Raw genomic sequence first — 15,834 nt, forward strand, 5'->3', positions numbered from 1 at the left:
ACTTGGCTAGAGATGTAGCCAAATGCAATATACAAACCTTCATTAGATCCTGAATTAAAAAATAAAATAGCTACAAAAGATACTTTAGAGAGAACTGGGGTAATACTAAGTCATTTTTATATAAGAGACTTGAGCATCTGCAGATTTTGAATTTGTAGGGGGTCTTGAATACCAATGAATGAGTGTATTTAAAATAGAAACTGTATATATGTATTAAATGGAAACTGTATATATGTATATATATGAAGATATTGAAGTTGATTTTCTAGCTATTACAGTCTTAAGAATTTAGGGGTTAAGTGTTAGGATACCTGCAATAGACTTTTTTTTTTTTTTTTTTTTTTTTTTTTTGAGATGGAGTTCGGCTCTGTCGCCCAGGCTGGAGTGCAGTGGCAAGATTTCAGCTCACTGCAACCCCCACCTTCAGGGTTCAAGCAATTCTCCTGCCCAAGCCTCCCGAGTAGCTGGGATTTACAGGTGCCTACCACCACACCTGGCTAATTTTTGTATTTTTAGTAGACACGGGGTTTCACCATGTTGGTCAGGTTGGTCTCGAACTCCTGACCTCAATGATCCACCTGCCTTGGCCTTCCAAAGTGACCTGCAATTGACTTTCAAATGATTCTGAAAAAAATTGCGTGTGTATGTGTGTGCATGTGGTGTGTGTGTGTATAGATGAATAAATACATATATACATATACATATGTGTATATATATATATATGTAATCTAATTTGGGGCCAAAAATTAACAACTGGTATATTTAGTTAAAGGGTACATGGATGTTAATTATACTATTCTTTCAACTTTTTGGCTTAAAAAATTTTCAAAATAAAAGAAAGTCGGGAACACTTTAAAAATAATAATAAAAATAATTGTTTCAAATAATAAACATTCTTAAGACATAATTTTAGTTTTTGTTTCCTCCCTCTGTCTGCCTCTTCCTTTCCTTCCCAGGTACACTGTCAGCTTCTTATTAGTCATCACCCAGCTGGGCTTCTGCAGTGTTTATTTTATGTTTATGGCAGACAATTTACAACAGGTAAAGAGGCCTCTTCTGGGCAGAGTGGGAGAAAAGCAGACCTCCTGCTGCTGAGGCTACATTAGCAAAAGTATTGTGTTAGGGTCATGGGAGGAGAGAGCTTCATTTCTACTCCTAGATCAGACCACGCTTGGGAGCTCTCTCAGTCCTGGGAATCACATTTTGAAAGGATAGATGAGCTAAAGTAACTTCTGAAGAGTGTAACCAGGGTAGAAAGAGAGGCCTGCAATCATGTCCAATCAGAAATCAATGATAATTGTTAGCCTGAAAAACACTGGTGATGTTTACTTTGAGTATCTCAAGGTTGTCATGTAGAAGATGTCTAACTATACAAGGCCAACAAGCTGCCACCTTCCCCTCATTGCATTCCTATTAGACATTACAAATCAACCACAGCCTTCTTTCTTGGCTTTGTGGATTAGAGGGAGCATCCTTGTTTTTGTGCACCCAAACAGTTCTTTCTCAGAAAGAACTGAGACAAGTATTGTAGATGGAATATTCAAGCAGATGGATACTGACCAATATTCAGAGCTTCTCAGGTTTTAGGGCTATCTAAATTTGAAGAGGATATTCTTGTGTAATGAATTCCCTTTCTCTGGATGTATGAAAGAAACTCATTTTGTGGAGAAGAAAAGGTTTGAGTAGATAACAACCTCAAAGCCTTGAGATTTTATGATTCTAAGAGTTTCTGGTTGTCACAATCATGGGCCCGACAGTTAGGGTTGCCCAATTTGGCAAATAATAATATATGACACCCAGTTACAATAGAATTTCAGATAAGTAGTGATTTTTTTTACTATGAGCATGTCTTATGCAATATTGGGGGCATATTTATACTAAAAAGTTATGTTAATTACCTGAAATTCAAATGTGATTGGTGTCCTATGTTTTATGTAGCAACCACACTGCCTGTCATTGTGCTTTATGTCAGATGATGGAAGAAGCCCACGTGACCTCCAACATCTGCCAGCCCAGGGAGACTCTGACGCTGACCCCCATCCTGGACATTCGTTTCTACATGCTGATAATCCTGCCCTTCCTGATCTCGTTGGTGTTTATCCAGAACCTCAGGGCGCTGTCCGTCTTCTCGACATTGGCCAACATCAGCACCCTGGGGAGCATGGCTCTGATCTTTGAGTATATCATGCAGGTCTGTGCCACAGGGAAGAAAGGATCAGGGTCCTGGGTCTCTGAAACACCTGGGGAGGAGGGTTTGTTATCATGATGGGCAGGTGAAGCTGAGGAAGGTGATCCTCTGCTCTGAGCAGCCCCTGCCAACATGACATCTAGGAACACTTCTGTCCCACAAGTTGTAAAAGCTAATTATTATCCTCATCATTGTCATCAACATCCTCATCATCATCATCGTCGTCACATTGGATAATAATGAGCCATTCAACAAATAATTACTGAATACCTTCTGCAATCCAGGCATTGTGCAAGGGGCCAGGGACTCAGTGGTAAGCAAAAATAAATAGGGTGCCTGCTCTCATGGAAGCTGCATTTACTTGGAGAGATAAACATCAATCAAATAACCAAAAAAATTGTAAAAGTGGTAGATGGACAAAAGAAATACAGACAATAAAGGAATTTTATTTACTTGGTGCCAAATTATTTACATACGTTAACTTATTGAACCTTCACAATACTATTTTGGAAGTAAAGCCAGCGCTCTGTATCCATGATTTCCACATCCATGGATCTGAACAATCACAAATGGAAACTATTGGGAGAAAAAAACACTAAAAATATACAGCAATAAAAAATCATACAAATTAAGAAACAACTAGGTCTAACAACTATTGGCCAGGCACAGTGGCTCACACCTGTAATCCCAGCACTTTAGGAGGCTAAGGTGGGAGGATCGCTTAAGCCCAGGAGTTCAAGACCAGCTGGACAACGTGGCAAAATCCTGTCTCTACAAAAAATTAAAAAATTAGTGGGGTATGATGGCTTGTACCTGTAGTCCTAGCTACTTGGGAAGCTGAGGTGGATGGATCACCTGAGCCCATGAGGTCAAGACTACAGTAAGCTATGATCACACCACTGCATTCCAGCCTGGGTGACAGAGCAAGACCGTCTCAAAAAAGAAAAGAATGGGTTATATGCAAATACTATACCATTTTATATCAGGGACTTGAGCATTTGCAGATTTTGGTATCCACGGGAGGTCCTGGAACTAATGCCCCATGGAGACCAAGGAACAACTATAATATCTTTATCCACAGTTTATAGACAAGGAAATTGATAAAGTAATTTTTTCATGAATTTCAGACTGCCTCCCACGTCCATGGTCCATTATCACAGACCATGAAATCCCACCATTATACGTTCATTTTCTTGAGTGAAAGTCTCTGGGGTTGTATTCATTTCATATTGCTGCTGTGACAAATTACCACAAATCTAGTGGCTTGAAAAAACACAATTTTATTTTCCAGTGCTTGAGTCTCACTGGGTTGAACTTAAGGTGCAGCAGAGCAGCATTCCTTTCTGGATTCCAGGGGAGAATCTGTTCTCTTGTCTTCTCCAGCTTTGTAGAGGCTGCCTGTGTGCCTTGGCTCGGGCCCCCTTCCATCTTCAAAGCTAGCAGCCTCAAGCCAAGTCTTTCTCATGCTGCCTTTCCTCTGGTCTTCCTCTTCTGACTCCCTCTTCCACTTTTAAGGACGCTTGTCCCACCCGAATAATCCAGGATCATCTCCTTGTTTTAGGGTCAGCTGATTGGAAACCTTAATCCAATCTAAAAACTTAATTCTCCCTTGCCATGTAACATAATATACATGTTTTGGGGATTAGGATGTGAACATCTTTGGAGAACCATTATTCTACCCACCATAGAAATCTATTAACATAATCATTCCCCCTAGATTCATGAGAGCTGCTATACTAACTAGTGGACTGCACAGCCCTGAAAGAAGTGTGGGAGAGACATATTAGAGGGCTGGGAAACAGGAGACCTGAATTCTTATCTGGGCTGTGCCACTAACTTGCATAGTGGCCTTGGGCAATTCCCCTCTCCTCTGAGTTCCTCTTTCTCCACATGTAGATATGAGCGGGCTCCCAGTAGCCAAAGGGTGGGATAACCCAAGTGTCCAAGTAAGTGATGAAAGGAGGAACACAATTTGGTGTCTATACATACAGTGGAATATTATTCAGCCTTAAAAAGTGAGGAGACACTGACACATACCACAATGTGGATGAACCTTGAAGACACTAAAGCGAAGTGAAATAAGCCAAGCACAGAAACAATACATATGATAGGATTCCAGTTACATGAGGTACCTAGAATAGTCCAATTCATAGAGACAGATAGTAGAGCAGGGGTTTCCAGGAGGCTGGGTATTGGGGCGTTATTATTTGATAGATAAAGAGTTTCCATTTGGGGTGATGAAAATGTTCTGGAGATGGGTAGGGGTGATGGATACACAACAACGTGAATGTTCTTCATGTTACTGAACTGTGTACTTAAAATAGTCAAAATGGTAAAATGTTATGTGTATTTTAGCACAATATAAATGAATAATCATTCACAAAATGAATAAATATTATTTAAAAGATTAGAAGGCTGACTGAGGTCTAGGTATCTTCTGATTTTCTCTGTTGAGGTCAGGTGTGACCCAGCTTTCTACCAGGCAAAGATTTGGGATGACTTCGACACCATAACAACACCAATGACCTTCTCCCACTTTCTTTTAGGGGATTCCATATCCCAGCAACCTACCCCTGATGGCAAACTGGAAGACCTTCTTGCTGTTCTTTGGTACAGCCGTCTTCACATTTGAAGGCGTCGGTATGGTAAGATTGATGGGGTTCACGCAAATGATCCCTAGTGCTCTCTACAGCGGCCAACTGTAGTTGCGGATGTCTAAATAAATAGTATTTATGAAAAGTGCAGACTCTGATCTTCTCCTGGTGAAGGGAAAGTCTGTACCCACATGCAGGGTCCCTACTGCTCTAATACACCATGCTAAGCATTGAAGACTGAGAATTTACTAATCAACCAAGACTAAGTAGGGCATTCCTGACAACAGAAAGCATGAGAGAAAATGAAAGGAGTGTGGCCATGTGGAGAGGCCCCTTTCTGATTCTGGGCCTACCTGGGGAAGGACATCTGTGCTTGTACGGGAACCCTCTCCTTCACAATGGGCCACATCTCTTTCTACCTTTTCTTTCCCAACTTTTTTTTTTCCTCCAGGTTCTGCCTCTCAAAAACCAGATGAAGCATCCACAGCAGTTTTCTTTTGTTCTGTACTTGGGGATGTCCATTGTCATCATCCTCTATATCTTACTGGGGACACTGGGCTACATGAAGTTTGGGTCAGACACCCAGGCCAGCATCATCCTCAACTTGCCCAATTGCTGGTATGTCCTGCCCACCTCAGGTGAGATAGGGAGAGGCACGGGATCTGTTCTGTTTGTCATAGCAGAGAGCACAGCAAAGCTGAGCCAAGAAGCTGGTAATGCATCACTGGAAGTGACATATGTCTCTCCTGCTCACACTGCAGCAGTCAAAGCAAGCCACATGGCCGCACCTCACTCCAAGGGGGCAGGGAAGTGCAATTCTGCCATGTGCCTGGAAGTATTTGGTGAACAGCACAAATAATTGCTGTGCTACCTGATGCAGTGACGGTGGGGATTAATACACAGATAATGCTTAGAAAAGTGCTTAGCATGTGGTAAGCATTCATGAGTGTTAGCTATTATCATTGTTATGCATCCCCACAGCCTTCATTTTTCCAAGGTGAGTAGGATGATGGTGCATTTATTTCCCACAAACCCAGAGCTGTAGAATGAGAAAAATGTAACCATCCCCACCCACCTTACTGTGTTATGATAATGACTAGATGAGATAATAAATGTGGAGTTTCTTTGAAGTTGTGCCTTATTCTACTCAAGATATCATCCTAATATGCTGTTCTTGCTCTGGGCAATTTGGGCTGTCACTAGCTACCTTGGACAGGGCATTTTCCTTCCTGGGACCTCAGCTGGAAAACATGGGCGTTGAGCTCCATCAGGACTTCACATCTGCTGGTGTGAACCTCACTAGTCATCAGGTTCTCCAGGAAAGCCTTAAACAAGTATCACTTCCCAATAAGAAAAAGACCAACAACCCAATGAGAAATGGGCAAAGGGCAGAACAGGTATTTCACAGGCAAATAAAAAAAAAATGGCCAGATGGCCAGATAAAGAGATGCTCAAAAAGATAATAGAAGGCCAGGGGCAGTGGCTCAAGCCTGTAATCCCAGCACTTTGGGAGGCTGAGGCAGGTGGATCACCTGAGGTCAGGAGTTCAAGACCAGCCTGGCCAACATGGTAAAACCCCATCTCTGCTAAAAAATATCAACATTAGCTGGGCATGGTGGCATGAGCCTGTAATCCCAGCTACTCAGGAGGCTGAGGCAGGAGAATTGCTTGAGCTTGTGAGGCGGAGGTTGCAGTGAGCCAAGATGGCGCCATTGCATTCCAGCCTGGGTGACAAAAGCGAGACTCAGTCTCAAAAAAAAAAAAAAAAGAAAGAAAGATAATAGAAATGTGAGTTAAAAAAATAAATACAAGGGCATGCATCGACACACTGTTTAGGCAAGGACGTGGGAAAGCAGGTCTTTTTATACACTAGGACAGCAAATGGGCAATATGTCAACAGCTATCAAAATTTTAAATCACGTAGACTTTTACCCAGCATTTTAACTTCTAAGTTTGCATATTATATGTGCATTAATATATGTACAAGGATAGTCTGTGCAGCATTGTTTACTTGGGAAAAGTCTAAGCACAATCTAAATATTCATTAATTGGTGACTGATTTTTAAAATTATTGCATATCCATGCAATTGGCATATCAACCAGCTATTAAATGGAAGAGCCAGATCTATGTGTACTGGCAAGGAACAATCTTTAAGACATACTGGGTGAGACGGCCAGGCGTGGTGGCTCACGCCTATAATCCCAGCACTTTGGGAGGCCGAGGAGGGCGGATCACCTGAGGTTGAGAGTTCACGACCAGCCAGACCAACATAGAGAAACCCCGTCTCTACTAAAAATATAAAATTAGCTGGGCATGGTGGCGCATGCCTGTAATCCCAGCTACTCAGGAGGCTGAGGCAAGAGAATTGCTTGAATCTGGGAGGCGGAGGTTGTGGTGAGCTGAGATCGTACCATTGCATCGCTTCTTGGCCTTTTGGCTAAGATCAAGTGAGATCGTACCATTGCACTCCAGCCTGAGCAATAAAAGCGAAACTCCGTCTCAAAAAAAAAAAAGAAAAACAAAAAGAAAAGAAATATTGGGTAAATAAAAGAGGAGTCTACATGTGTATATGCATATGTGTATGCATGCATGTGCATGGATGTGCATGGATGTTCCTACATTCTGTATGAGCATGTACAAACACCAATCATTTCTAGAAGGGCCACAAGAAAACTCTGAATGGTTGCCTATGGAAAGGGAAACCAGAAGCTAGGAATCAAGGGTGGGAGGAATGCTTTTCACTGTATGACTTTTGTACCATGAACGTTACTCTATGCATATATTGTCTTTTTTGTTTGTTTGTTTGAGATGGTGTCTCACTCTGTTGCCCAGGCTAGAGTGAGTGCAGTGGTGCGATTTCGGCTCACTGCAACCTCCACCTCCTGGGTTCAAGCAATTCTCCTGTCTCAGCCTCCCGAGTAGCTGGGACTACAGGTGGACACCACCATGCCCAGCTAATTTTTGTATTTTTAGTAGAGACGAGGTTTCACCATATTGGTCAGGCTGGTCTCAAACTCCTGACCTCAGGTGATCCACTCGCCTCGGCCTCTCAAAGTGCTGGGATTATAGGCGTGAGCCACCACCCCCGGCTATTGTCTTTTAAAAAATTAAAAAAGAAGAGGCATAGATTCCTAAGCTGCAGGCCTAATGACTCAGAATCTTCAGCAATATGCACTTTCAATAAGCTTCCTGGATGGCCCTGATGTCCAATCTGGCCTGAGTCATCTAACATTAGCCAGTTCTATAATTCAGTGACAAGTACAGATTGAGTAACCCTTATCCAAAATGCTTGGGACCAGAAGTGTTTTGGATTTTGAAGCATTTCAGATTTTGGATTTTTGGATTAGGGATACTCAACCCATACCAACTTCTGAGCTGTAAGTGAGTCCTCAATGGCCCTTCCGGGGAGGCACATCACATTTCACATCCTATTCATGTGTCTGCAGGTTGTACCAGTCGGTCAAGCTGATGTACTCTATCGGCATCTTCTTCACCTATGCCCTCCAGTTCCATGTCCCAGCTGAGATCATCATCCCATTTGCCATCTCCCAAGTGTCAGAGAGCTGGGCACCATTTGTAGACCTGTCTGTCCGCTCAGCCTTGGTCTGTCTAACCTGTGAGTAGCATAAAAGGGCACTCTTTACCCAAAGCTATGACAGGGAGCCACGCTGGCGCCCACCCCACCATCATTGGATCTGCCACTTGCCTTCTTTGTGACCTAGGGTGAGATATTTCACCTCCCTGGACCTCAATTTTTCCACCTGAAAAAAAAAAAGGGCTTAACAGAATTACCACACAATAAATGTTACAGTCATCTCTACTGCCTACACATAGAAAATAGATGCTGGCTGGTTTGTAGAAGTATCATTCATTCAATCCTATATGTCAGGCACCGTACTGACATTATCTAATACTGATGATAGCCTAACAATGTATTACCATTAGAGGGAACTGTGGCCCAGATAAATTAAGTAACACGCCTGAGTCATACACACTAAGTGACAAAGCTGGGATTTGAACACAGATTGGGTAGCATCTGTTTTTCATGGTGCCATATTTCTTCTTATCATACATTATGAACAAGTCCCGTATCATAAAGTGAGATTTAACTGTAGGGAAAAATCCCAGTGGGACTGATTTGTCAGAGTCTTGGAGATTATTTATTTATTTATTTATTTATTTATTTGAGACAGAGTCTCGCTCTGTTGCCCAGGCTGGAGTGCAGTGGTGCTATCTCAGCTCACTGCAACCTCTGCCTCTCGGGTTCAAGAGATTCTCCTGCCTCAGCCTCTTGAGTAGCTGGGATTACAGGCACTGCCATGCCCAGCTAATTTTTGTATTTTTAGTAGAGATGGGGTTTCATCATGTTTGCCAGGCGGGTCTCGAAATCCTGATCTCAAGTGATCTGCCTGCCTCAGCCTCCCAAAGTGCTGGGAGTACAGATGTGAACCACGCACCCAGCCAGAGATCATTTTTTGGCTGTACTCTTCTCTCCTCCCTCCCTTCCTTTCTTCATGTTCCTTTCCATTCATTCATTCACTCACTCATGAGCACTGTTGTAGTGTTTGGGAAACCTCATGAATAGGGCTGGGGAATTCTTTCTTTGGAACATGTCTAGACAGAGGATCACAAACGATGACCCATGAGGAATGAGCAAAACAACAAGGGATGTTTTGCCTGGAGAAGCAAAGTCTCAGGAAATTTCCATATTTATCCTTAAACACCTGTGGGATTATTGTAAAAGTGAAGGAAGAAATTTAGTCTTCAAGACTCCAGGAGTCAGAATTTAAAGTCATTGAAGGAATCAAGTCTCCGTATGGGGTCAGGAGAAACTATACAATGCTTGGAGCTGTGCAGCAGAACATACTATCAGATAATAAGCTTTAAATGGCTGGCGTTCTATGAGCAGAAACAGCAAAAACCTACTTGGTTTGAGGCGTTAGAGTTCCCAGTCTGTGCCGAGACATCAGGAAGCTGTAAATAGTATTGTTTGCGATCATTCCTACCAGGAATGGTGCAAGTTGACAACAAAGACTGAGGAGCCTCTGAGTATCAGGGAATGCATGACTAGAGACAGTTGATCTTATAATGACATGTCCTGCTTTTGATATATGCTGAATACCCCATTCTTCCTCCATTATTCATCCATCAATTCTATTACCCTTTATTCATTCAACAATCATTTGTCGAGCACCTACTACATGCCTGGCATTGTGCTAGACACAAGGGATACAATGATAAACAATGAAGATGTAGCTTCTGCCTTCACAGGACCTACAGTTGAGTGGCAAATATATGCAAGGAAATAATTACAGTGCATTGCAATGATTGTTAAGATGGGACATGATGATGCACTATATGATGGTTAAGATCGTAAGTAGAAGACACTCTACACATAAGGGGGTCCTATAACTCAGCCTGGCTGAGCCAGGGAGTCCTCTCCAGTGGAATGACACTTCAGTGAAGACCTAAATAAGTAGCAAATAGATGGAGGAGTGAAGAATGTACCACGGGAAGGGAACAGACTGTGCACAGACCTGAGGCAAGTATTGCTTATGGCCCCTTTGGAGAAGTGGAGAGTGCTGAGAGATGAGGTCAGAGCTTTGTCAGGGCCAAGTCCTAAGGGTCATTGTGCTGAGGAGTTTGGGCCATGGGGAGCCATGGAAAGGCACTGAGCAGAGGATTGGCATGACCAGGACGGAGCATAAGGCCTTCCTCCATTCCACCTTGAATTATAGCTTTTTTTGCATGTATCTTCACTGCCCCCTCGTTGTGAGCTTTCCTGGAAGACTGATGCTGAGTTTTCTCTGTAAGCAGCTTGTTAAACATCCGATGAAGGAAAGCTGTGGACAGGGACCTCCATCGAAGGAGTAATGCACTCCTAGCCATGAGAGTCTATGAGTCTCTCTCATGCTCGGACTGGATGTGTCAGAGCAATTTCAGAAAGAGGAGATTTTTTTAAAGATCCAGCAAGCTTGTATGGATGCTTTCCAGAACAGGCCTTCTCTATTTTGTTCATAGGAAAATCATATGATTGGAATATTTTAAGTAACGGATATCCCAAGTACACTGGTTTGATCTTTACTAATTATATAAATATATTGAATTATCACATGTACCCCAAAACTATGTACATATAGTATACATCAATGTAATAATTGTTTTAAAATAATAAATTTGCATAAAGTTAAATCATATAAATTATATATTTACTCATTCAAACATTACTGAAATTGGACTCCCTTGGAAAATCTGTGATACTATATGTTCATCATGTGTATAAGAGATGGAATTTTTCTCTTCTCTTCCTTCTCCACTCGATACCTCCAATAAAGATCTCTTGACCGCAACCGGTGTAGTTTGGTCTCCGCCCGGCCCCTTTCATTGGTGCCGTGACTCGGATCAGGACTCCCCACCCCCTTTGGTGGGACGCCGATCCCTTTCGGGCTCAGTCCAGACCCCGGCCGGTCTTCGCTCATTTTCCTGTTCGCCGACCTCTACGCCCAACATGGCCTCATCTCGGTAAGTCTCCCCTTCCGGTGTCCGACACCAGTTGACCGGCTCCCGCCTCGGCCGCCCACACGGCTGCCGTAAATCCTATTTCAGACTCGGCCTCCAGGGAGCAAGGTTCCCTCCTTTTCCCCCCTCACTCTCCAGGCCTGGGCCCCTTCCCCTTTCTCGCTCCGAAAATCCTGGTACCAGGTGGCCCACAGCCCTCGGCCTCCTAGAGGCCCTCAGTCCTTTCGTTTTGGTGACAACCGACTCGAAGGGTCTGACTCACAGCATGGTCATCGGCTGGTAGGGGACGCCCTGCCCAGCCCTTTGCCATATATTTCCATAAACCCCTTCTTCTCATAATGGGAGCCTCTGCATCCCTGCCGGCCGACTTTCCCTTACAATGCCTTTTAAATAACTTATCAGCCCTTGGTTTGGCTGCTGATCTCAAACCTACACGCCTCATTAAATTGTGCACTCAAAACTGGCCCACCTACCCCCTAGACAACCAAAACAGATGGCCCACTTATGGGTCCTTTGATCCCAATCTTCTCCGGGATCTCTACAACTATTTTTTTTTTTTTTTGAGATGGAGTCTCACTCTGTCACCCAGGCTGGAGTGCAGTGGCACAATCTCGGCTCACTGCAAGCTCCGCCTCCCGGGTTCACGCCATTCTCCTGCCTCAGCCTCTCCGAGTAGCTGGGACTACAGGCGCCCGCCACCATGCCCGGCTAATTTTTTGTATTTTTAGTAGAGACGGGGTTTCACCGTGGTCTCGATCTCCTGACCTCGTGATCCGCCCGCCTCGGCCTCCCAAGGTGCTGGGATTACAAGCGTCAGCCACCGCGCCCGGCTGGGATCTCTACAACTATTGTGAGCGAACAGGAAAATGGGCAGAGATCCCCTATGTTCATGGCTTCTTTCTTCTACGGAACAAACCCAGCCTCTGCCTCCCTTGCAAGCCGCAACACCTTATCGCTGCTCTCAAGCTACCAACCTCTCCTTCTGCTCCCGACTTTGATCCGGCCGACAAATCCCCCCCATACCACCACCCTCCACCTCATCTTCCGGTCGCCGCTCAACCGGTTGAAACCGGCTACCAACGCGGACCACATGAAGAACCAAACTGCTTACGCCCTGCTCTCATGCATCTCCTAAGTCCTCTTCTCTGGCTTTCTGCCTCTCACATCTTTACACTTTCCTCCGCCGGCGGGCCCTCTTCCCAGCCCTATTCTCACTATGATAGAAAACGGCTGGGACCCTCTCTTCCACATGTTCCACTTTGCCGTCTGGCTCCCACATCAACAAACACACCCCCTTCCTATATTATACCACTAAAAACAATGCCTCCTCCCGAGCCATACATATCGACAATCCCGCCGACCCGGTCTGGGGCCAGTCAGTTATAGGAGGCATATATCCCAGCAATGCCTGGGCATATCCAACTCAAACCATAACTATTTCCCGTTCCCTCAAAACTGAGTATCCATCTCTAACCAAATCTTTAACCAGCTTCTCCTCAGAAACTACCAGCTCCTAGCGACTTGTGAAGACATGGCAGACTCCAGAGACAGTCTCACACCCTGCTGACCTCTTAAACGGCCAATGACCGGCAATAAATACCCAGGATTGGCGGGGAAGCGGGGAGGCCTGCCTCACACCCTAAATTAACTACCATCTTCTTTTCTCTTCGGGCAGACCAAACTCTACCCCTAGTAGCCCAGATGGCTACAGCAAGCCGATTCTACTAATTCTTAAACACCCTTCGCTCAGACAGCTGGCTTATCGCCAACCCATCCCTGCCCCTCAACTGGCCCACAGCACTGGAGGACAAGGAACATTCATGGACTTCACGTCTAACGAAGTCTTCATGTATAGTGCCCTATTGCTTGGCCTCATACTCATACTGTACCCCATGCACAACCCTGACAGTTCTCCCTGTGCCCCCTCCCCACAGCGCCCCCACTCAGCAGGAAGCAGCCAGATGAACCACGACGCCCATTTTCCCCCATTTAAGAAAACAAAAAGGGAGGAATGTTAGGTAACATGGGGTACCTTAAAATGGCGCCGTACCTTAAGATGGGGCCAGTTCTGGGTTCTTCTCCCCTCCTTGACCGGGCACTGTCTGAACCTGCCAAAGGAGGGCCAATCAGAAAGAAGCATCTCCCGCCTTCCCTTGGGCCCGCCCCTAGCCCAGTCCACATAGGCCCAAGGTATATAAAACCCAGCACACCAGCAGCCCTCTCTTCTCTTCTCTTCCTTCTCCGCTCGATACCTCCAATAAAGATCTCTTGATCACAGAAAAAAAAAAAAAAAGAGATGGAATTTTAGGAGTGTGAAGAGAAGGATGGGGGTTGGATAGCTTAATGCTGTCTTCGTGTTTTATGGCCTGCTTCATTACTAAGATCCTATTAAGAATAGAAAAATAAGTGGTTGATATTCGGACAACAGCAGTAGCATCTCCCATTTTTTTAATCCATCCTTGTTTCTAGACAAAGTCTATATGATATAGATACTACAAACGTTGGTTCTGAGCCTCGGCAAGAGTCAAGCACTTATTGAGCACCTACTTTGTACCAAGTTCTTTTTTACACATGAGAGGCAGCACAGTAGAGTGAAAAGGACCTTAGATGGGGCATCCCAGTGGATTCTCATCTCAGCTCTGTGTGACCTTGAACAAGTCCTGTTCCTTCTAGAGCTCTAGATTTCCCCATCTCTACAATGGGGAGGTTATAACAGATAAGTGGTAGAAGAGCCCTTCCAGTAAAGATTATATGTAAAAAAAAATCCAATAGATAAAATATAAAAGGAGAGCATCTGTATTAGCAGTTAAGACAGGGGTGGGAGTTGTCTGACCTCCCCAAGCCCACAGTAGGCTCCCTCCCACCTCTCCAAAGCGGTCTCTCAGGTGTCTGTGAAATTCTAGGGCTCCAAAGCAATGGCTTGTTTCTGAGCTCCCTTTTTGCAGGCACATTCAGTGAGTCTAAATTTCTCCTTTCATTGCAGGTGTCTCAGCCATCCTCATCCCCCGCCTGGACCTGGTCATCTCCCTGGTGGGCTCCGTGAGCAGCAGCGCCCTGGCCCTCATCATCCCAGCCCTCCTGGAGATCGTCATCTTTTACTCTGAGGACATGAGCTGTGTCACTGTTGCCAAGGACATCATGATTAGCATCCTGGGCCTCTTAGGGTGTATATTTGGGATATACCAAGCCCTCTATGAGTTGACCCAACCCATCAGCCATTCCATGGCCAACTCCACAGGTGTCTATGCATAATTATCTGTTTTTATTCTAATAGCTCTCCCTTCCTCCCATCCCCAATTTGACTTCCATGTGGATGTTATATACCTTCATCAAATCCCAACATATTTAATTTAAGATTCATACATTTTATTGTGTATTTCAACAGTTTGTTTCTGTTCCTTGCTGAGGAATATTCCATTGTATGGCTACATCACAATTTGTTTATCCATTCTCTTGTTTATAGGCATGTAGAGTATTTCCAACTTCTTTGCTTTTATAAGTAAAGTTACCATGAATATTTTTGTACAAGTCTTTTTATGGATATATATTTCTTTTTTCTGGAGTGGAATAGTTGGATCATATGGTAGGTATATGTTTAAGTTTTAAAGAAACTACAAGATGTTTATCAAACTGATTGTACTACTTTCTATCTATATTAATTAGTTGATTATTAATCAACTAATTAATTGATTGATTAATTAGTGGCTACATTAATTAGTGGCTTCTTTATCTTTCCAAAAGAAATGCAGATGAGAAAAGTTAGCATTGATGTCTCTCAGGCTACATCTTTTTTGGTTTTATATTTTTTGGATGGGCTTCTGTACCTCTGAACCAAAATTAGATTCAACTATTCATATTATCAGCCTCATTTTATGGAAAACGGATGCCACTTACCCCAATAGCCCTTGAAACAGAGACCAAGCATAAATACAAAAGTAATTGTTTTCTCTACACTGCAGTAGCTGCCCTTAAAGCATCAGATTTAGAAAAGTGTATGTTGGCAAAGGGAGTTTTCTATTTAGATATTCTAAGTAGGAGAGTCACAGACAGAACAAAAACAGAACTCAGCAGTGATTTTGTCCAACCACTGGCTCCGCCACTGATTTCCTACTAGCCCTCGGGCAAGTTCCTCCCCATCTTTCAGTCTATGAAGTGAAGGGTTGGACTAACTGATTATTAAGGACTCTGTCAACTCTGATATTCTGAAAGTGAATAAAAGAAATTAACTTATCCACCAACCACAAAAACTGGCCATGCTAGTGTTAGGAGGTGGAGTAACTGAAACTCCATACCCTGCTATGTGGATAGAAAGTAGTACAATCAGTTTGATAAACATCTTGTAGTTTCTTTAAAACTTAAACATATACCTACCATATGATCCAACTATTCCACTCCAGAAAAAAGAAATATATATCCATAAAAAGACTTGTACAAAAATATTCATGGTAACTTTACTTATAAAAGCAAAGAAGTTGGAAATACTCTACATGCCTATAAACAAGAGAATGGATAAACAAATTGTGATGTAGCCA

General features: G+C 43.6%; 1 protein-coding gene across 2 annotated transcripts in view; it reads left to right on the top strand.

Annotated features, from left to right (window-relative positions):
- Window positions 1-15,113, top strand: part of SLC36A3 (solute carrier family 36 member 3) — a 29,151-nt gene extending 14,038 nt beyond the window's left edge. Inside the window, exons 5-11 of one of the 2 annotated variants that reach the window (XM_003266676.4) lie at window positions 355-477; window positions 957-1,041; window positions 1,973-2,191; window positions 4,735-4,833; window positions 5,234-5,400; window positions 8,230-8,399; window positions 14,286-15,113. In XM_003266676.4, the coding sequence (XP_003266724.1) occupies window positions 355-477; window positions 957-1,041; window positions 1,973-2,191; window positions 4,735-4,833; window positions 5,234-5,400; window positions 8,230-8,399; window positions 14,286-14,554 (1,132 nt within the window). In that variant the 3' untranslated portion in view covers window positions 14,555-15,113. The remainder of the gene's footprint in view (window positions 1-354; window positions 478-956; window positions 1,042-1,972; window positions 2,192-4,734; window positions 4,834-5,233; window positions 5,401-8,229; window positions 8,400-14,285) is intronic. The other variant, XM_003266675.4, reaches the window with a different exon arrangement.
- Window positions 15,114-15,834: the final 721 nt, after the last annotated feature.

This window comes from Nomascus leucogenys, chromosome 2, assembly GCF_006542625.1.
Source record: "Nomascus leucogenys isolate Asia chromosome 2, Asia_NLE_v1, whole genome shotgun sequence".
Lineage (NCBI taxonomy): Eukaryota > Metazoa > Chordata > Mammalia > Primates > Hylobatidae > Nomascus > Nomascus leucogenys.